Raw genomic sequence first — 23,571 nt, 5'->3', positions numbered from 1 at the left:
ACCGTCTGTCCTGGAGTAAAGACATGAAATGGACACAGGTGGACTGACCGTGTGTCCTCGAGTGAGACATGAAGTGGACACAGGTGGACTGACCGTGTGTTCTGGAGTGAGACATGAAGTGGACTCAGGTGGACTGACCGTGTGTCCTGGAGTGAGACATGAAGTGGACACAGGTGGACTGACCGTGTGTCCTGGAGTGAGACATGAAGTGGACACAGGTGGACTGACCGTGTGTCCTGGAGTAAGGCATGAATTGGACACAGGTGGACTGACCGTGTGTCCTGGAGTAAGGCATGAATTGGACACAGGTGGACTGACCGTGTGTCCTGGAGTGAGACATGAAGTGGACTCAGGTGGACTGACCATGTGTCCTGGAGTGAGACATGAAGTGGACACAGGTGGACTGACCGTGTGTCCTGGACTAAGGCATGAATTGGACACAGGTGGACTGACCATGTGTCCTGGAGTGAGACATGAATTGGACACAAGTGGACTGACCGTGTGTCCTGGAGTGAGGCATGAAGTGTACACAGGTGGACTGACCGTGTGTCCTGGAGTAAAGACATGAAGTGGACACAGGTGGACTGACCGTGTGTCCTGGAGTAAAGACATGAAGTGGACTCAGGTGGACTGACCTGAGGTTATGTCACTTTTATCTCTAAAAATAGCTCTAAATCTGTTCTGTATTTTTCAGACTCTGTATGAATAAATTTATTTTTATCAGCTGCATCAGGACTCGAACAAGTTCAAGAGTTGAAGTGATGATTCATAATCTGGAATATAATTTACTAAAAGATTGGACTGAGATATGACCTTTAAACTCCTCCACCTTGGACCGTGGTCCCAGATTTGGAGGTGCTGATTCTCATCTCACTCACTTCTCACTCGGCCTCAGACCTGCTCAGTGCATGTCAGAGGTCACTGCCAGATGAAGGCTTCCCTTACTGGCAGTGTCCACCAGCGGGTTCTTGGATTGCCGCCACAAAAAGTACCAGCAACCTTCTGGTCACATCTCAAAGCAACCGCTTCAGCAATGGATGCCTTGAACATGGACCACTGCGCTTCCGTGTCCTCGACCTTCCTCTGGATCTGGGAGAAGGTTCTTCGGAGCTGTGAGATGAAGGCCATCTGAACAGACTCTTCGACCACACCTCAAGATAGTTAAGCCAGCCGAGAGATGTGATCCCTCCAGCATGTCCTGCGTCTTCCCCGGGGCCTCCTCCCAATGGGACGTGCCCGGAACACCTCTCCAGCGAGGCGTCCAGGGGCATCCGGAAAAGATGCCAGAGCCACCTCAACTGACTCCTTTCAACGTGGAGGAGCAGCGGCTTGACTCTGAGCTCCTCCAGAGTGACCGAGCTCCTCACCCTATCTCTAAGGGAGCGCCCAGCCACCCTGCGGAGGAAACTCATCTCGGCCACTTGTACTCGCGATCTCGTTCTTTCGGTCATGAGCCAAATGTCATGACTATGTCTAATGTTTACCATGACTCATGGTAAACATTAGAAAAATACAAGCACACTCGTGTTAATTTTGTCACCTGTTTTTTTCAGTTGTAAAGCCCAGGTCCCACCAAATAATGAACCATGCAGCATGTTTTTTTTTTTTGCTATGAGAGGAGGTATTCAACAATCATGGGAGAATAGTGGCTCTGAGAGGCTCTTCGAGGCAGAATATTCAGTTAACAAGGCTCATCTCTGAGCGTGGGGCTAATTTCAAGAAGTTCAAAAGTTAGCAACAACAGCATGGGGCAGGACTAACAAGAATTATAAAGGCGTGTGTGGTGAGGACGAGCCTGTAAAAGCCCGTTATTTGAGTGCCTACCAGCTACAAGGACCGGGATAGGCTATTTTGGACAGTCTCCGTCCTCTTGCGCACATAATTCCACCTGCTTTTTTCCTCTCTCCTGCTCCAGGAAGTGGAGAATGGATTTGAAGCAGCTAAAAGGTCATTATTTGTAATGTTTTTATGTTAACAGCTTGGTAAAACAGTTGCATGTTCATTCCTTCTATTTAATCAGCTGTAAAATTATATCTATGATTGATTTGATATCTTTGTTGGGTATTTTCTCCTCCAAACATTCTTAAAACCTTTGATAAGACAAACAGAGTCAAGAACCACCAGTGAGACAGAAAGTCAAATTTTACGCGCAGAGTGCAGTCAGGCTATACACCAAAGCTACACTAAAGTCTGGCCTGCGCTTCGCTCTTTTTATTAGTGAATCCCTCATCACATCATAAAACTTGTCCTAAGGGGGGGGGGGGACAACGCGAGACAAGTTTCTTCCCGTAACATAAACACATACGTCAATAAGCGCAGCTGTAAGGAAAAACAGTTTCTTTCTTTACTCTTATCGTCGGAGGTCAGCACATCTCGTTCGTCTGTTGCAGTTATCAGCTGTTCTGCATCTGCCTGGAACACTAAGCATCACATCACAATCAGTCAAAATTCAACCTTCAGTTCTTTTACTCCCAGTCGTTAGCGGCTACGAAAACAAGTTGTGTAATAATAATAATAAGTACATCCAGCTCCCAGTTCAGATTGACCCCAGCATGCTAAAACAAGGTTGAATAACACGTACATTCTCGGGGTCAGGTGCAAACAGCACAACACCGTTCTCATCAGAAAGAAGACAAAAGGTACAAATGTTTAACAGTGATAACATATATATATATATAAAATCCTTAACATTTCCCACCTGTTTATCACCTGTTAAACATACAGTAGGCATCACCCAGCTTAGTTAGTTAGTTTATTAACTTAATCTATTCTGTCCACGTTTTTATTAATTGAACACCACCAACAGATGGAAGATTTGAATCCAGCTGCTATTTGATCAACCAGTTTATACTCGTCAGGCACTCCTCTGGGGACTCCTATTGCGTCAATATATGTTGGATTTCCTACTCCTTTCCAATCTCTTTTTACTCTATGTCTGGCTATGCCTTTCTGCCAATCCTCAGGAATAAGAGAGGCTGCTTATGTCGTAACGTCTTCAGGGGTCATGGGTAACAATAATGATATTAATGCACAATAACCTGACACATTTCGTGGCAGTCTGTCAAAGATTCTGTTATCACCACACCACCACCATACATCACTCCTACCGACTGGTATAAATGAACCGTTTTTCTGTATTATTCGACTATACCACTTGTCTTATTACTTTTTCAGCTAAAGCTTCATAGGCTAAGAGTGTGTTAACTCATCACGTCAACAGTTCAAGCTTGAACTGGAGTTGTGAGCTTTTCAATATCATCATAATTCTCAGTACAGTCATTACAGTTTTCTCCACTAAGGTCTGACTGTTTCAATGCTTGATATTTTGGCATAGTTTGTTGGAAGGCCAGATTACACTGTACGAATGTATTTGACACCATTTTGCCAACCATTGTTTTGATATAAGGGATCACACAACACATGCAAAGTCCAATCAGAATTAGGACTATAATAACTGGTGTCACCATTTTCAATAGTAACTGCCAACATGGTCCTGAAGTCAACCAGGACCAGGGATTCCACCAGTTCGCGGCTAGGGTGTCTTTATGCATTGCATCACGAAGTTTATTCAGCTCTTCCAATGCGTCCTGCATATCCACTGAATGAATGGAGTCTGGGATGAAAGTACAGCATGTTGTGTTCAGCAGAACACAAACTCCTCCCTGTGAACCAGTAAGCAAGTCTAAAACCATGCGATTTTGCATCACCATGGTACGTAAAGCATCTATTTCAGTGTTTTGAGCTGCTACTATTTTTTTTTTTTTAGTTACATTCATGAACAGACCCAATCGATAATTCAGAGTTTCAATCATTAATGAATTTTTTTTCCACTCCTATCCAGGGGAACAATGAATGTGCTATTTTATCTCCTACAGACCACAATTTTTTTGGTCCTTTAGTACATCCGAGCCCCACATGTGATTATGTGGTAACACATCTGGGTATATCAATCTCCTCCGTCTGGTGCTGCCATTCTTCTCTGTGGAGGTCTTACCACATATGTATGGTCAGTCACCTGGGTAGGTGCACACACACCACCCCAATTTGGTGGGAGACTCATGTACAGTCTGGAACCATAAAGCCAATAGATGTCATCATACACCGGAATACCATTTACAGGTGGTAGCAAAAACTTACTAACATAAGCACATGATTCATCCGTTCCCCATGGACAGGAGCCTGTATAATTACATCCCCGTCCAATGTGATGAAGATAAGTACCATCCACATATTATGTTTTGGTTAGGCTTAAATTATTTGATAAAACATACGTTTGGGTACACAGACGTTTCTTAATTTTACCTACATTTTTATTCCCTGTCCCGTAAAAGCAAATTGGGAATGGCCGTTGTGATGACAATTTAACGTGATGATATTTTTGCGTTTCCCTTCAGTCTAGTCAATGGAGCAGCACTTGGGCACGCTTGTACGTCCTCTGTTGAAATCCCTATCATATAAGTGGTTGCACTGAGGCAAGTGGTGTTACATCTTATCAGATTTGCTGAGAACTGCTGCCCCCGAAATACAGTTTGATTATGCATCCGTATGATAAGACATTCTGTCACCCTAGCAGGGTACGGTTTAGCCGTCAGAGCTGGGTGTGTTGAGGATATAGGTATTTGCGAACAAACATAACAATTAGTAACGTAATTCCATAGCCAATAAATGAATATATCTGTACCCCATATTAGTATGGTATATATGAGGGTGTCCATCTGTCTCATTCACATTATGAATAAACCTCTTCTGACGTTGCTTGCGTTGTTCTCTGGCTTGGTCCACAGTGAGCTGCAATTCTTGGGTCAACCACCAGGCCAGGAATCCGAGGAGCACGAAACACACTAAGATCACAACGCAACCGGCTGCCCTACCAACAGTCCGGCAGCGGCGGCGCTGAGCACGCCGCTCAGGGGTCTGCTGTAGTTCAGTCATGATTGCTAGGATACAGTGTTGTTAACCACCTCACCTAATAGTGCAAGGATCTCCCTGCTTCACTGGCATTGAGACAATCTATTGCTAATTAAATAGACTCCCTTTGTAGCCAGACTTCCCCTTACACTGTGGAGGCCGCCAACACACGCTGTATCTTACAGTGATGTATCCACGTTGATCTCTCCGCTATCTTTACTGCAGTTGGTGTTGTTAACAGCACTCGGTATAGACCTTCCCAACGAGGACTGGACCAGTTCTTCCTCTTAATCACTCTGATGAACACCCAGTCTCCTGGCTAGACTACTGGAAGGCCGTCCTGTGGAAGATCAAAATTATTCGGCAGTAAATGTGTTTAAGTTATCTCTTTCTGTGTTAATGTCTTTTTCATAAAATTTGCTAATGTTTGTTCCTCATCTGCTGTTTTAGTATCCATGTCAAAATTGGTAGACGATATGGTCGTCCATAAAGTATCTCAAATGGTGTTAACCCTGATGGTGTTGGTGTTATTCTCATATACAATTTTACTAGGTCCAACATTCAATCCAGGTTCGTTTTGTCTCTTCTATACATTTCCTTAATCTTATTTTTATTGTGCCCTTTGTCCTTTCCACTAATCCGGCACTGTGTGGATGATAAGCACAATGATTTTTGAGATTGACCTGTAGCGCTTCTCCTACGTATTGCACTATTGTATTAACAAAATGCGCTCCATTATCTGAATAGACTGTTTCTGGTATTCCAAATCATGGAATGATGTCTTTGCACAATGCCTTAGCCACTGTAAGTGCATCTGCATGTTTTGTAGGGAACAATTCTACCCATTTTGAGAAGGCATCAATTATGACTAAACAAAATTCCTTCCCTTCATGTTTACTCAGCTGTATATAATCCATATGAATCACTTGAAAGGGATATTGTGGTGTTGGAAATTTGCCTCTTTGGGGTCTCAAATTGCCTTGTGAGTTGTGTTTTGCACATGTCATGCATGCTCTACAATGCTGTTTTGCATATGCATCGAACCCATAAAGACAAAAAATAGATTGCAATTGCGATATCATACCCCCTGATGAGACATGCGTCACGCCATGGCTCATAATAGCTGCCCATTTAAACATATTTTTTGGCAATATGGGTTTCTTTTGTGGTCATATCCGGAGGGGTGTCATATAGGAGAAAAATAGAAAGAGCTGTTGCCGCCTTTGCGGTTTTGTCAGCAACGTCATTTCCTTTTGAAACACTGTCAGAGCCTTTGGTGTGAGCCGCACATTTGCATATAGCAATTTGGTTAGGCAATTTCACAGCTTTCAGTAGTGCAGTTAGGAGAGTGGCATGAGTCACTGGCTTTCCAGATGATGTCACCATTCCACGCTCTTCCCACAGTTTTGCAAACACATGCACTGTGCTAAAAGCGTACTGGCTGTCTGTATAAATTGCTACAGCCGTACCTTTAAACAGATAGCAAGCTGCAGTTAAAGCAACTAATTCAGCTGCTTGTGCCGAAAATGAGGATGGCAATGAAGCAGAATCCAATACTTCTGAATTTGTGACAACAGCATATCCAGATTGTGTTTGTCCATAAGCGTTTTTAGTGGAAGAACCATCCACATACACAATTGCACTGTTTGGAATGGGTGTGTCCCAGAGGTCTGGGCGTGCTTTTGTACAGACCGTAGCTACATCAAGACAATTGTGCGGCTCACCATCCTCAGGTAAGGGTATCAATGTGGATGGATTCAATGTTGTACAGCGCTCTACCGTAAGATGTGGTTGTGATAATAGCAAGGACATACACGAAAGATGTCTTGCTGGGGACAAAAGGCTCATGTTTGTCTGCAACAGAAGTGCAGAGACTGCATGTGGAACTTTCAGTGTCAACTGATGGAATAGAACAACATCACTGCTACTTTGAACAGCCACAGAGGCTGCAACAACAGCCTGTACTCATGGTGGTAGAGCACTTGCTACTGCATCCAATTTAGATGAGTAGTAGGCAACTGGCCTCAATTTTGAGCCATACACTTGAACCAAAACACTAGTCATGAACTTATTCTTACAATCAGCTGTTTGAATGAATGGTTTACTATAATCTGGTAGTGCCAAAACTGTGGATGACACTAATGTTTGTTTTACTTTTACAAAAGCTTCCTCAGCATCTTTGTTCCATTCCAACACGGTTGACATTGAAATATCATCCTTGTACATCAAATCAGAAAGTGGACTAGTCAATTCTGCATAGCAGGGAATCCATGCCCTGCAGTAATTAGTCAGTCCAAGAAATGACATCATCTGCTTTTTGGTTTGTGGTTTTGGAGCGTGTAAAATTGCTTCCTTCCTGTCAGACAGGATCGTGCGCCCTGTGGCTGATAATTCATGTCCTAAATATTTTACTTTATCCCTACACAACTGAACTTTGTTTTTACTCACTTTGTGGCCATTATCAAATAAGAAACATAATAATGCTACTGTGTCAGTTATGCAGTTTTCTCGTGTGTCAGAGGCAATCAGAATGTCATCAGTATACACTAATAGTTGGCTATCTGCCGGTGGAACAAAATTGGCTAAACATGCTGACATGACTTGAGAATAAATAGTTGGGCTACGAAAACAAGTTGTGTAATAATAATAATAAGTACATCCAGCTCCCAGTTCAGATTGACCCCAGCATGCTAAAACAAGGTTGAATAACACGTACATTCTCGGGGTCAGGTGCAAACAGCACAACACCGTTCTCATCAGAAAGAAGACAAAAGGTACAAATGTTTAACAGTGATAACATATATATATATATAAAATCCTTAACAATCTTGATAATGGATCAGGAGCTCTGCTGTGTGTGCACACTGAGGCAGTGGCTCTTGCTCAAAACTAGCATTTAGGCAGAGAAGCTCACAAAAGAGTGATTTTGCAGTCAATAACGGATGAACACAAAGTTAAAAGTTGGATCACAGTGTCAAAAGAAATAAGGAAGTACAGATGTGGCTGTCCAGGAACCCAGGGTTCAGTTCTTGCTGCTCTGGTGTATTTAATGACTCTGGAACACAGGTGGACAGCAGCCTGACGCACGGCGCACACCCACCGGACTGTACTGGAGCGTCTTTTTTATAGATAGATAGGTACTTTATTAATCCCGAAAGAAATTATGTGGTGGTCTCTTGCTCCCATTCACACAAATAAAACACACGTGCATCGGCCATTAATAACTACTACACATACAGTCTACTGTCTTCATAGTGCATGAAGGGAGTGGTAAGATGGCAGCTCCATGGCTTCTCCACAGGAAGTGAGGTCGATAACAGGTCACGAAGGTCTTTGTTGTGGGTGGTGCTCAGATGGTCTTGATTTAATGGTGGAGGTAGCTTTGGACCTTCACACTTCTTGCTAGTTCCTTCTACTTGGCCACAGAAAGTTCATTAGCCTTCTTTTATTACTTTGATCCCCTACTCCCCCCCGCCCCCCCAACACACACACATTTACAAAGGGTGTTTACGTGTGACTTTCCCAATGCTGGAATGCTGTTGTGTCCCAAAAAATTTATGATGTAGACCCAAATGAGTGAGGCCCAACTGGTAAAGGTGTAATGATGGAACCACTTCCCACATTTGAAGCAGGCAGGTGCTCCTCTGCCACATTGGCTCCCTGTCCTCTGTCTGCCACAAACCAAAGGCAGGTAGGTGCTTTACTGCACCTGTGAGGGACAGACAGTGAATGCATGGATGGAGAGTAACACTGATATGGTTTCCAGGTCCAGCTTACTCTCCTGACTGCCATTGTCAAGTTGTTCCTGAAGAAGCCATCAGAGACTCAGGAGTTGGTACAGCAGGTCCTCAGCCTCGCGACTCAGGTAATAGCGCAGCTTCTTTTCTCTGGACACGGGGTGCCAATTCGTGGACATGATCATGGACCAGGACCTTTACGTTTCTTGTAATATGGTGAACATGGGGTGTGTAATGCAGTTTGTGATTGTGGACAGACATGACAAATAGAAACTAGCGTATAAGAATAAGAAAGAACTTTATTAAGCCCAAAGGAAATTATTCGTAAGTATGAAAAATTAAAGGAATATGTGTAATATGTGTTGAAAATGATTAAGTCTCAGTGAGTTTATCCACTGCTAACATTGACATTAATCCTGCAGACTTTGGAGAAACCCTCATGTCAAACAACCTTGTGACTCTCCTGTAGGACTCTGATAACCCTGACCTGCGTGACAGGGGCTACATTTATTGGCGCCTGCTGTCCACTGACCCCGTGACCGCTAAGGAGGTGGTGCTGTCAGAAAAGCCTCTCATCTCCGAGGAGACGGACCTGATTGAACCAACTTTACTGGATGAGCTCATCTGCCACATTGGGTCCCTGGCCTCTGTCTACCACAAACCGCCCAATGCCTTTGTGGAGGGAAGCCATGGAATCCACCGGAAACACCTTCCTGTCCAACACAGCAGGTAGGACGTGTTGTGGAGACTCAGGACTGAGTCCTTGATCATCAGATGAGAGTCTAAATGTTTTAGCTGTGCTCAAGTCTTTAAAAATATCCCAAAAAACAACAGTTTTTATTTACTGGCAAAAGGAAGCAAAATTCACACAGTTCTCAAAGAACAACGGAACAGGTTTGAAACACTGGTTTGCAATCATCTTATGTACTGTGAAATGGCCATTTACTCTACCCCAAGTGGGTGGTCTTTCTAAATATATCAAATCTTACACCAACAAAATTGATGATATCATTTTTCAACAAATACCCAGGTGTGCTGAGATCACTTCTTGGAAAATCCCCAGGCCTGGAGAGTTCAATTCTGGGTCATGGAAATTTACTCTCTTTTTTTTCAAAACCCCAAATGATCATAATTTTACAAAGGTATGTATGATTTTAATTCAGTGTTCTTTTTTCTTTCTTATAGAGTTGTAGTTTTGCTTTATTTTGCAATTTTAAACAAATAATTAAAGAAATATGAAGAAATTGAGAAATATATTTCTTATCAAATCAGCCGCAAACAGCAGAAATCAGCAGTCAGTGACTTTGGGGTTGGGAGAGCCACATTGCTGTGTAACAGGGCAGAGCGGACAGAAGCACAGCTGAACACAGTGTCTGTTTGCTCTGACAGGGGGGGAAAAAACTTCATCAAAATCCTTCTGTATTAATCCAGAGTTCCTCGTGTGCATGTAGATGATGATACAGTCAGAAATGTATGCTTTATTTTACATTTGAAAGGCTTCATGTTTCCAAAAAGCTCTAAGTTTGCGCAAAGGAGAAAAAAAACCCCATAGAAGTAGAGAGATGGAATGCCAACTCAAGATCTTGTTCCATTGAGTTCTGTTTGTGAATTTGTAACCCCAAGATTTCAGCCACTTCGCTGTGAGAGTTGGGGTAATTTCACTTCCGGTCATCTGCCAGCAATAATACCAGATGTGCTTTTAAAGCACAGTTTCTGCGTGTTTTCTTGCGTTTTCTGCCGTGGCTTCAACAAGTTATCCCCTCGAAGTATGTTCAAAGTGCAGCTTGAAGTTATTGTTGATTTTAAATCATATTTGGGACAAAACCTGATAATATTATTGATAAGAGCATGCAGACTGTCACCAATTGTGGTGGAAAATCCCAGTCAATAATCATTAATTATTCATAATACATATATAAAAATACAATAAAAGCACACATCATTCGTCATTTAAAATGCATCATAGTAAAACTCAAATATAACTGTATAAAACTCATAAATAGCACATTAAAAGTTATCAAACACCATAAAATAATCACAGTATTCCTTTGAAGTAAAAACATTTAGCACATGATGAGTGAGGCTGTTCCACAAAATTACAACTAAATAAATAAAATATTTTCTTGAGTCATATCTGCATATTTGCACCTCAAAATGTGAGCGTGACCTCTCAAACATAAATAAACTCTATTTTGGAAAAAAAAATTACAGCCTGAAAAAAATATTTTATATATATATATATATGTGTGTGTGCGTGTGTGATATCAGAAGGTTGCCGGCTTCACTGGAGCAATTTCTATTTTTTTCCCAGGATTTCAAAGAAATATTGGCTGACATCAGTCTTGGAGATCCTGATATTGTTCCAGAAGAACCACGTTCTTTCCTGAACAACAAAACTCATCGTTAAGAACAATTCACATTTTGTTTTCAGTCATGAATTATTTTGATATCACTGAGGTATCACACAGTCAATACGATGAAATATGCATCATTTATTTCAGTCCACATAAATCAAAGAAAATATGAGAGGCCTCATGAAGGACCTGACACCTGCCTTCAGTTTCTATCAAGCTGCCAAAACTGTGTGAAAAATCACCAGCAAGGTTTTATGATTTAAACTGACATAAAAGTTTGGTAGTTTCAGAACTGTGCACATTGTTAGTTCTTGCATCATGAAGATGTCCAGGATATCTGGGATCAACCGCGAGGCCTCACAGGCGGCATTCTGCCAGACGGCGGCTGACAGGATGGTACAGGTGACCGCTGTCACCGGAGACCAGCTGACTCTTGGCTGCTGAGTCGAGCAGTTCTCATTCTAATAATGTGGACAGCCTTGTTCCCTCAGATAAAATAGTATTTAGAGTAAAACAGAAATCATCAGTATTTATAGAATTGATTGAGTTAATTTTTGTAAAATCAGTAAGGTGGCTATATCAGTGATACACAGATGACAATAAAACATAAAGGCTTATTTCCACTGTGGTCCATGTGAGGATAAAACACTGAGGAGATCGATTAAACATGTACAGATTGCAAAGACATTATAATATCGTCAAATAAGTACAAATAGAACAGAGAACAGTAAGATCTCAATAAATTAAAATAAATAGATAGATAGATAGACAGATAGCTTTATCATTGTCATTACAACGAGACAGCAGTTGATCTACAATTATTACTTGTTTACATGTGACACGTTACCCTGTAACATGAAAACTAAGCATGACAGATGGTGCAAACTATTCCTTTTTAGAATGTTATTAACCCAAACAACAATTTGTATACTTTTTACTGAAATTGGAGCAACTTAAATATTTAACCCCTGTACAAACTGAAAGTGACCCTTGTCACCATTTTTGATGTTTTGACCCCCATAACTCCAGAACATTTTGTCATAGATAGTCCAAACTATACCTTTTTGGAATCGTTATGATCAGACAAGTAATGTGATATAGTTTTCAACATGATTGGAGCATTTTTAAAGTTTGACCTCTGTGTAATTCTTCATTGACCCCCACCTGGCTACAGCTACCACCCTGGGATGGCTGTCATACATTTTTGTGCAGGCCATGATACACTGAGGCTGGATTCTAAGTGTCGTTTTTTTCCCCTTAAGTGGTACCGAAAACCTGCTTGGCCCGTGGACTGTTCTATGAAAAAAACATAGGTGTGTTGGAGGGGAGAGGAGAGGGGGAGTGAGAGAGAGGAGGAGGAGCGGGGCTTCACTCATTTTCACATGAAAAGTAGTATTCATTGAAACTGTTTTCAAACTGTTTACTGTTCACACAAACAATTCCATGATCCTTTTGTGTGAGCAGCAGCACGACACCAAATGTCTTCACCACACAGCCACAGTGAAACAGGAACGTGTGAAAGTTTTTCAACCTGTTTTTCATCTTTAAAAGAGCATGTCCGACAATCAAATCAGTCCAGGCTCAGCTCTTGTTCAAAGGAGACATAAGGTGTTATATTGTTTAAAAAAAAAAAGTAATGCAATCCCACTCAGAAATGTTGAGGAAAAAAAAACCAACCCAAACTATCAAGATGACAGAAAAACTCTGCCTCCTTCACTAGATTAAAGGTGCAATATGTCAGTTTTGAAGAAGAGAGCAAATATCTATCAAATATTAATGTGTTTTAACCTTTTAATGTTATTTATGACCTTTTCAAAGCTATACATATTATTAAATTAGACTTTGACAGAAACATGCAAAAAGAACTTTGACATTACAAATATTACAACATAAATGTAATTTTTTTTTTTTAATCTGTTACTCTTGCTTTCAGTTCATCGTTTTAGAGGTATAAAACCCTATAGCTTCAGGGGGCCCCACCCCCTGGACCTCACTACGGTTGTAGCTGAACTTTCAGGTCTTCTTTTTAAGAAAATCCTCCAGTCCCTCTTCATGAAGTTGTCTTACTGGGGATACAAAATATTCTCATACACAGTCAACAGTAATGATAATAATATTAACATAGTGGCTATTCGTCCAACCGTTGGTTCAATAAACTAAATTCGCGAGCATATATGCTCAGCCACAACCGACCAGTGAGCGTGCTTGTAACTTCACTTCCGGTTTCAACGCGGGAGGGAAAAAAGGCAGATATTTTCTTGCTGGCTGCGGGAGGGTTCGCAGCCCATGGAGCGGCTATGATCTAAAGCGGTTCTGTTTGGCTCATCACACCCAGTGAACAGTGTCAAACTAACACCATCTTACAGACAACAAGCAGCATTTTGTCCAAAAACTGTTTTGTCGTCGTTAACAGGCTTCTGTTCAAAATACTTATGAGGTTTGTCTGCTTTCATGCATTGTAGTGTTTTCACAGTAATTACAGACGGCACCGTTAAATGTGTCAAACTTACGCCGCAGTAGAGCCTTAAAACGTGGTGTAAAAACCTAGTTTAGATGGACAAAACGTGTCAAATATACGATCACGATTGGGCGACTAATATAAGACATTATATTTATCTGCCCAATGGTTGTGCATGTAACATTCAATGTGTGACTTATCTACCCAATGGTTGGGTGATCTCTGGTTTTGGAATAGTATTGGTATCGGCAGTTATCCAAATTTAAGCTATTGGAATTGGATCGGAAGTGAAAAAATGTGGATTGGTGCATCCCTAGTGTGTTCTTCTAAAAGTCATTGGGCATTGTAGCATCATTTGAGGGTGGGCTTTAAAGGGGTTAAATGAAATGGCATATGATGCAATAATCCTACTTCCAGGGCTGTCCCCCTTGTCATTATTGACATTAAATCTCTCGCTAAAACCTACCGACACAACCGCTCCCATTTGCCTCATCTTCCCTGCACTTTTCACAACTGCTTTGGTGATTGCAGCCAAAAAAAAAAAGCAGTCCACCATCTTTCCATGTGAAGTATTGCGGCGTTTGTGTTGGGTACCGGCAGGCTGTCGCTGGAAGTGGTCATATCCCCCGATATCAGGCATGGGTTTAAATGAGACTGTACTGCCCCATTACCCAGAAGAGTGTATGCTTTATCCTTCTCAACATCTGTTAATTTTTCAATTTCAATTTATTTTTATTTATATAGCACCAAATCACAACAGAGTTGCCTCAAAGCGCTTCACACAGGTAAGGTCTAACCTTACCAACCCCCAGAGCAACGGTGGTAAGGAAAAACTCCCTCTGAGGAAGAAACCTCAAGCAGACCAGACTCAAAGGGGTGATCCGCTGCTTGGGCCATGCTACAAACATAAATTACAGAACAATTCACAGAACAATTCACGGATGAATATACAAGAAATGCTGTTGGCGCACAGGACAGGAGGATCGCCAACACGAACACAACTCCCATCTCTGGATGGAGCTGCACCTTAAACAGAGAGAAAAAACAGAATGAGGCATCAGAAAGACAAGAAATACTGTATAATTTGTCAGCATTAAACAACAAGAAAAACAGAGAAATGCTAAGGTGATCGCCGGCCACTAGCCCTAAACTTCACTAAAAGACCCAGAATTTAGGTAAAATTGAGGCCACGGCCCGCTCCAATTACTAATAAAATGAATTAAAAGAGTAAAAAGCATAAAACAAAACTGTACCAGTTCGTATGCTAGCTATATGAAAGGGAAAATAAGTGTGTCTTAAGTCTGGACTTGAAAGTCTCCACAGAATCTGTTTTATTGATGCAGGGAGATCATTCCAAAGAACAGGGGCATGATAAGAGAAAGCTCTGTGACCCTCAGACTTCTTATTCACCTTAGGGACACAAAGTAGTCCTGCACCCTGAGAATGTAAAGCCCGGGCCGGTACGTAAGGTTTAATTAGGTCAGCTAGGTAGGGAGGTGCCAGTCCATGAATAATTTTATAGGTTAGTAGCAGAACCTTAAAATCTGATCTCACTGGGACAGGAAGCCAGTGAAGGGATGCCAAAATGGGTGTAATGTGGTCGAACTTTCTGCTTCGTGTCAAAAGTCTGGCTGCAGCATTTTGAACCAATTGGAGACCCCTAATGCTAGACTGCAGTAAACCAGAAAATAGAACATTGCAGTAGTCCAATCTAGAAGAGATAAATGCATGGATCAGGGTCTCAGCATCAGCCATAGACAGGATGGGACGAATCTTCGCTATATTTTGCAGGTGGAAGAAAGCAGTCCTAGTAATATTTCTAATGTGGAGGCCAAAGGACAACGAAGGACAAAAATTGACCCCAAAGTTCCTCACTTTGTCAGTGTGATGTATAACACACGAGCCGAGGCTGAGCGTTAACTGGTCAAATTGATGCCGATGTCTCACTGGACCAAGAACCATCATTTCAGTCTTATCAGAGTTTAAAAGTAGGAAGTTTCTAGACATCCAACTTCTCACTGCTGCAAGGCAATCTTCTAAGGATTTTATGTGAACGAGATTACCAGCAGTTATTGGCATGTATAACTGAGTATCATCTGCATAGCAGTGAAAGGTAATCCCAAAATGCCGCAATATGTGCCCAAGGGGTGCTATATAAAGGGAGAAAAGCAGGGGGCCTAAGACAGACCCCTGTGGAACCCCAAATTTCATGTCACTAAGGTTAGAGGTAGTTACTGTACAAAACACAGTGAGAACGACTGGTCAAGTATGACGTCAGCCATGCAAGGGCACTCCCAGTAATCCCAAAATGCAGCACTGAGATTTAACAGCAACAGAACCGTAGTGGTGTCCGAATCCATTGTAAGCAGAAGATCATTCACCACTTTAGTGAGAGCCGTCTCTGTGGAATGATATTTTCTAAAAGCAGACTGTAGTGCCTCAAAGAGATTATTCTCAGTAAGATAGTCTACGAGCTGCCGTGACACCACTTTTTCCAGAATTTTAGAGAAAAATGAAAGATTTGATATCGGCCGATAGTTTGACAATACACTAGGGTCAAGATTAGGTTTCTTAAGTAATGGTTTAATCACTGCAGATTTGAAACATTTAAGAACAGATCCAGAAGTTAAAGAAAGATTAATAATTTCCAACACAGTTGGCCCAAGAGTGGACCACAGTTTTATTGGTATAGGATCAAACCAGTGGTGTTGCCCAACAGGGTGCCGGTGGAAATTGGGCTACTGCTGGGTGAAGATGACGAGGAAGAGGAGGAAAACGTTGCCACTAACAGCGGGAGAAGAAGAAAACTAGAAGGGTGGAAATGAGAGTGGGGACTTTGAATGTTGGTAGTATGACTGGTAAAGGGAGAGAGCTGGCTGATATGATGGAGAGGAGAAATGTAGACATATTGTGTGTGCAAGAGACCAAGTGGAAGGGAAGTAAGAGCAGGAGCATCGGTGGTGGGTACAAGTTGTTGTACCATGGTGAGGACAGGAAGAGAAATGGTGTTGGGGTCATTTTAAAGGAAGAGTATGTTAAAAGTATGTTGGAAGTTAAGCGAGTGTCTGACAGGGTGATGAGTGTGAAGTTGGAAATTGAAGGGGTGATGATGAATATCATCAGTGCATATGCCCCACAGGTAGGTTGTGAGATGAAGGAGAAAGAAGATTTCTGGAGTGTGTTAGATGAGGTGGTGGAGAGTGTGCCCAAGCATGAAAGAGTGGTGATAGCAGCGGACTTCAATGGGCGTGTTGGTGAAGGGAACAGAGGTGATGAGGAAGTAATGGGTAGATATGGTATCAAGGATAGGAATGGGGAAGGACAGATGGTAGTTGATTTTGCAAAAAGGATGGAAATGGCTGTGGTGAATACCTACTTTAAGAAAAGGGAGGAGCACAGGGTAACATATAAGAATGGAGGAAGGTGCACACAGGTGGACTACATACTTTATAGGAGATGCAAGCTAAAAGAAATCAGAGACTGTAAGGTGGTGGCAGGAGAGAGTGTCGCTAGACAGCAAAGGATGGTTGTTTGTAGGATGACTTTAGAGGTAAAGAAGAAGAAGAGAGTGAGAGCTCAACAAAGGATCAGATGGTGGAAGCTGAAGGAGGAAGACTGTTGTGTGAAATTTAGCGAGCAGGTGAGAGAGGCACTGGTTGGAGGGGAAGCAATTTTGGACAACTGGAAAAGTACTGCAGATGTTGTGAAGGAGACAGCTTGGACAGTACTGGGTATGACATCTGGACAGTGGAAGGAAGACAAGGAGACTTGGTGGTGGAATGAAGAGGTCCAGGAAAGCATAAGGAGAAAGAGGTTGGCGAAAAAGTTTTGGGATAGTCGGAGAGTTGAAGAAAGTAGACAGGAGTACAAGGAGATGCGGCATAAGGCAAAAAGAGAAGTGGCAAAAGCGAAGAAAAAGGCATATTGCGAGCTCTACAAGAAGTTGAATAGTAAGGAAGGAGAAAAGGACTTGTACCGATTGGCCAGACAAAGGGACAGAGCTGGAAAGGATGTGCAGCAGGTTAGGGTGGTAAAAATGCACATGGTAATGTGCTGAGAAGGTGGAGGGAACATTTTGAAGAGCTGATGAATAAAGAAAAGCGAGAGAAAAGGCTGGATGATGTGGTGAGAGTAAATCAGGAAGTACAAGAGATTAGCAAAGAAGAAGTGAGGGCTGCTATGAAGAAGATGAAGAGTGGAAAGGCAGTTGGCCCAGATGACATTCCAGTGGAAGCATGGAAATGTCTCGGAGAGATGGCAGTAGAGTTTCTAACCAGATTGTTCAATAAAATCTTGGAAAGTGAGAGGATGCCTGAGGAGTGGAGACGAAGTGTGCTGGTTCCTATTTTCAAGAACAAGGGTGATGTGCAGAGCTGCAGTAACTACAGAGGCATAAAGCTGATCAGCCACAGCATGAAGTTATGGGAAAGAGTAGTAGAAGCTATGCTTAGAAAACATTTTAAGATCTGTGAGCAGCAATATGGTTTCATGCCGAGAAAGAGCACTACAGATGCAATGTTTGCTCTGAGAATACTGTTGGAGAAGTACAGAGGAGGACAGAAAGAGTTACATTGTGTGTTTGTGGACTTTGAAAAAGCTTATGATAGGGTGCCAAGAGAAGAGTTGTGATATTGTACAACCCCTGGCAAAAATTATGGAATCACCAGCCTTGGAAGATGTTCATTCAGTTGTTTAATTTTGTAGAAAAAAAATTAGATCACAGACATGAGACAAAACTAAAGTCATTTCAAATGGCAACTTTCTGGCTTTAAGAAACACTATAAGAAATCAGGAAAAAAAAATTGTGGCAGTCAGTAACGGTTACTTTTTTAGACCAAGCAGAGGGAAAAAAAAATATGGAATCACTCAATTTTGAGGAAAAAATTATGGAATCATGAAAAACAAAAGAACGCTCCAACACATCACTAATATTTTGTTACACCACCTCTGGCTTTTATAACAGCTTGCAGTCTTTGAGGCATGGACTTAATGAGTGACAAACAGTACTCTTCATCAATCTGGCTCCAACTTTCTCTGATTGCTGTTGCCAGATCAGCTTTGCAGGTTGGAGCCTTGTCATGGACCATTTTCTTCAACTTCCAAAAAAGATTTTCAATTGGATTAAGATTTGGACTATTTGCAGGCCATGACATTGACCCTATGTGTCTTTTTGCAAGGAATGTTTTCACAGTTTTTGCTCTATGGCAAGATGCATTATCATCTTGAAAAATGATTTCATCATCCCCAAACATCCTTTCAATTGATGGGATAAGAAAAGTGTCCAAAATATCAACGTAAACTTGTGCATTTATTGATGATGTAATGACAGCCATCTCCCCAGTGCCTTTACCTGACATGCAGCCCCATATCATCAATGACTGTGGAAATTTACATGTTCTCTTCAGGCAGTCATCTTTATAAATCTCACTGGAATGGCACCAAACAAAAGTTCCAGCATCATCACCTTGCCCAATGCAGATTCGAGATTCATCGCTGAATATGACTTTCATCCAGTCATCCACAGTCCACGATTGCTTTTCCTTAGCCAATTGTAACCTTGTTTTTTTCTGTTTAGGTGTTAATGATGGCTTTCGTTTAGCTTTTCTGTATGTAAATCCCATTTCCTTTAGACGGTTTCCTACAATTCGGTCACAGACGTTGACTTCAGTTTCCTCCCATTCGTTCCTCATTTGTTTTGTTGTGCACTTTTGATTTTTGAGACATATTGCTTTAAGTTTTCTGTCTTGACGCTTTGATGTCTTCCTTGGTCTACCAGTATGTTTGCCTTTAACAACCTTCCCATGTTGTTTGTATTTGGTCCAGAGTTTAGACACAGCTGACTGTGAACAACCAACATCTTTTGCAACATTGCGTGATGATTTACCCTCTTTTAAGAGTTTGATAATCCTCTCCTTTGTTTCAATTGACATCTCTCGTGTTGGAGCCATGATTCATGTCAGTCCACTTAGTGCAACAGCTCTCCAAGGTGTGATCACTCCTTTTTAGATGCAGACTAACGAGCAGATCTGATTTTTTGGGGATGAAAATTTACAGGGTGATTCCATAATTTATTCCTCAGAATTGAGTGAGTCCATATTTTTTCCCTCTGCTTGGTCTAAAAAAGTAACCATTACTGACTGCCACAATTTTTTTCTTGATTTCTTATAGTGTTTCTTAAAGCCAGAAAGTTGCCATTTGAAATGACTTTAGTTTTGTGTCATGTCTGTGATCTGCTTTTTTTCTACAAAATTAAACAACTGAATGAACATCCTCCGAGGCCGGTGATTCCATAATTATTGCCAGGGGTTGTATGACGAAGTCTGGAGTGGCAGAGAAGTATGTTAGGGTAGTGCAGGACATGTACAAGAATAGTGTAACAGCGGTGAGATGCACAGTAGGAATGACAGACTCATTCAAGGTGGAAGTGGGATTACACCAAGGATCAGCTCTGAGTCTTTTTTCGTTGCAGTGGTGATGGACAGGTTGACGGATGAAATCAGACAGGAGTCCCCATGGACTATGATGTTTGCAGATGACATTGTGATCTGTAGTGAGAGTAGAGAGCAAATTGAGTCTAGTCTGGGAAGGTGGAGATATGCTTTGGAGAGAAGGGGAATGAAAGTCAGTAGAAGCAAGACTGAGTACATGTTGGTGAATGGGAGGGAGTCCAGTGGAATAGTGCAGTTACAAGGAGGAGAAGTGGTGAAAGTAGATGAGTTTAAATATTTGGGGTCAACTGTTCAAAGTAATGGAGAGTGTGGTAGAGAGGTGAAGAAGAGAGTGCAGGCAGGGTGGAGTAGGTGGAGAAAGGTGGCAGGAGTGATTTGTGACCGAAGAATATCAGCAAGAGTGAAGGGGAAAGTTTACAAGATAGTAGTGAGACCAGCTATGTTGTATGGTTTAGAGACGGTGGCAACTAACAAAAAGACAGGAGGCGGAGCTGGAGGTGGCAGAGCTGAAGATGTTGAGATTCTCTTTGGGAGTGACAAGAATGGACAAGGTTAGGAATGAACATATCAGAGGGACAGCTCAGGTGGGACGGTTTGGAGACAAAGTCAGAGAGGTGAGATTGAGATGGTTTGGACATGTTCAGAGGAGGGACCCAGGGTATATAAAGAGAATGATGCTGAGGATGGAGCCACCATGCAGGAGGAGAAGAGGGAGGCCAAAGAGGAGGTTTATGGATGTGCTGAGGGAGGACATGCAGGTGGTTGGTGTGACAGAGGAAGATACAGAGGACAGGGTGAGATGGAAACGATTGATCTGCTGTGGCGACCCCTAACGGGAACAGCCGAAAGACAAAGAAGAATTGGTGTAGGATCAAATAAACAGGTTGTGCTTTTTGTTGACATTACGAGTTTTGTCAGCATGCCTAGTGAGATACTGTCAAATTCTGTAAATCTAGGTAATACCTCAGTAGTGGCGCCCACATCAATACCAGGGTGTAGTGGCTGGATTAAGGCATCCTGGGATATGTTTAACCTGATGTCTTCTATTTTCTTCCCAAAGTAATCCAGGAAATCTTGTGCTGTAAAAGGAGAGCGAACTACAGGTGGTTGTCCATGTAAAAGTGTTGCCACCGTGTCCAACAAGAACTTTGAGTTATGCTTGTTTGAGTAGTAAGTCCGCTTTGTAGCCAATAATGCATGCTTATAGTCTAAGATAGTATCAAGCCACGCAAGGTGAAATACTTCTAATTTTGAACGACGCCATTTCCGTTCTAGACCTCTTGCTTTATGCTTGAGGTCACGCAGATAATCATTGAACCAAGGTGACTGTGATTTGGGGGAGCGCGGTTTTAACACAGGTGGTGCAGTCATGTCGAGTGTAGTTTTGAGCACTGAGTTTAAACTATCCACAAGTCTGTCTACTGACTGGGTATTTGTCAGATGTGAAGCTAAGACATCAGGCAGTCGAGCTTCGAATTCAGTCTTAGTTGAGGAGTTGATGCCGTAAAGATATATAAGGTTGTTGTTCCACTAAACATGGCAGCGAAACTGTAAACCTAATAAGTGAGTGATCAGACACCACTGATGTAAGAGGCATGATGTCAATATTTGTCACAGCAATACCCGTGCGAGAACCAGATACAGGGTATTTCCACTAATGTGCGTCGAATCCCGAATGCATTGCCGAAATCCTAATGCATCCACAATTTCCATAAATGATTTGCAGAGGGGATCAGAAGGCTTATTTATATGAATGTTAAAGTCACCAATGATCAGATTGTTAGAGATGAACCTACCAAATTCATCTAAGAATTCAGAATATGGGCCAGGAGGCCTGTATACATTGACAAAGTAATACAACTGATTTTTATTCTTCTGACCTTGGCATTGTGTAATATCCTGAGCAGAGTGGAGAATCCGATGCTCAAATGAGTGATATTTGTAACCCCCAACAGCTAATAAGCTAAACCTAGATTTATAAATAAGAGCAACACCCCCGCCTTGCTTCGCATCACGAGGGACGTGACTAAATGTATATGCTGGTGGGCAGGCCTCATTTAAGGGGAGGACAGCTGTAGGTTTAAGCCAGGTTTTACATAGCCCAATCATATCTAAGTGATGATCAATAATTATATCATTGCTCAACAATGATTTTGAGGACAGTGATCTTATGTTAATGAGACCCAGTCTAAGGACCTCAGTGGGGTTGACAGTTGAACTGTTTGGGTTTTAGGGGTGGTTGCAGAGTAGCATATCTAAGATGCCTAGAAGTAGGTTTGGGTTTAAGACATTCCACGCGCGTTGTAGGTAGCAGACACAAAATCTTTGCGATTCCTAGAACAACCACCGGGCCATCCTCAATTTCAACATCATCCAATATAGTAATGGGTATTAAGTTTGGAAAGCATATCCCTCTATGATTTTTATGGACATGACTACGGAAGCAGGCCACAGTCTCAACTTGTTGAAATTCCCTCCCTGGCAAATAAACTGCGCTATCACCATAGCGGATTTTCTGCACTAAATTTCCCGCTAAGCTAATGGATTCCACACCCACATTTGTCATAAGCCTTGCAGGGTCTCTAATCACCTGCTCCTTGGCCTGCTGTGGATTCCTAATGTTACCCTCCCTGTAGTGCTCTATCTATGTTCGCAGACAAGATGGCGGCGCCTTCCCCAGTAGGGTGGAGGCTGTCTGGCATCAGCAAGCCACGGTGGCCCCAGAACGATGGCCAGTTATCAATAAAGCTAAAGCCTTGCTGTCTACAAAACTGCGCCAGCCACCTATTTAATGATGTCAGCCTGCTAAACGCCTCATCAGTACCCTGGGAGGGGAGGGGACCAGAGACTATTAGTCGATGCCGACACATCTTTCTGGCAAGGTCACAAGTCCTCTCTATGTCCATTTTTGTGACCTCTGAGTGCTTCATCCTGATATCATTGGTGCCAACGTGAATAACTATGTGACTATATCTCATGTCATGTTCCTTTGTCTGTCTTCCCTTCTGCAGCGTCAGCACCCTAAGATGAGATACAATGTCGGGAGCTCTGGCCCCAGGAATACATTTAATGTCAGCCGGCGCCTGTAACCTGACTTTGCTGATGAAAGAATCCCCTATCACTAAAGTCCGGTGTTTCGGCCTGGAGAAAGGAGTGGAAGTCACTCGTGGGCTCAGAGAATTCACATCAGGCAAATCCAAGGGGGAGAACCGATTCACAGTTCGCACTGGCGAGTGTGATTGGGGTGCCACAACCGTCACCAAGCCCTACGGGGCTTCCTCCTCCTAGCCACAGTACGAAAGCCATCCTCCACAGCCGGCGTTTCTAAGCTGATGCTAATGGGCTCGCTAGCCATCCCAACACTAACCTCATCTGGAGTGCCCGTAACATCTAACTCCACTGCGCTAAGAAGCTGCTCTAACTTACGGACACGGCTCTCTAAGAGGGCCACCCTATCTTCCAACATCACGCAGGATTTACTGAGGGTGTAAAGTATAACAAGTAGTGCACTTTATGCACTAAGAAATTAAAAAATGTAGCCAAGCAAACACGAGCTAACCAATAATGGATAAGCTAACCACTCCTAAGGCTCACACAGACGCAGATAAATGAATTAAAATTCACAGCAGTTACACTGAAAAACTAACAGAAGTATTAAACAGGTA

At 42.3% G+C, this 23,571-nt stretch overlaps 1 protein-coding gene across 1 annotated transcript in view; it reads left to right on the top strand.

The window, feature by feature from the left end:
- ap2b1 (adaptor related protein complex 2 subunit beta 1) overlaps nucleotides 1–23,571 on the top strand; it is a 267,540-nt gene that overhangs the window by 119,522 nt on the left and 124,447 nt on the right. The window contains exons 12-13 of the mRNA XM_034177495.1: nucleotides 8,675–8,773; nucleotides 9,115–9,374. Coding sequence (XP_034033386.1) covers nucleotides 8,675–8,773; nucleotides 9,115–9,374 — 359 coding nt within the window. The remainder of the gene's footprint in view (nucleotides 1–8,674; nucleotides 8,774–9,114; nucleotides 9,375–23,571) is intronic.

This window comes from Thalassophryne amazonica, chromosome 9 (assembly GCF_902500255.1).
Source record: "Thalassophryne amazonica chromosome 9, fThaAma1.1, whole genome shotgun sequence".
NCBI classification, from domain to species: Eukaryota; Metazoa; Chordata; class Actinopteri; order Batrachoidiformes; family Batrachoididae; genus Thalassophryne; species Thalassophryne amazonica.
This window is presented reverse-complemented; position numbering and strand designations above follow the sequence as displayed.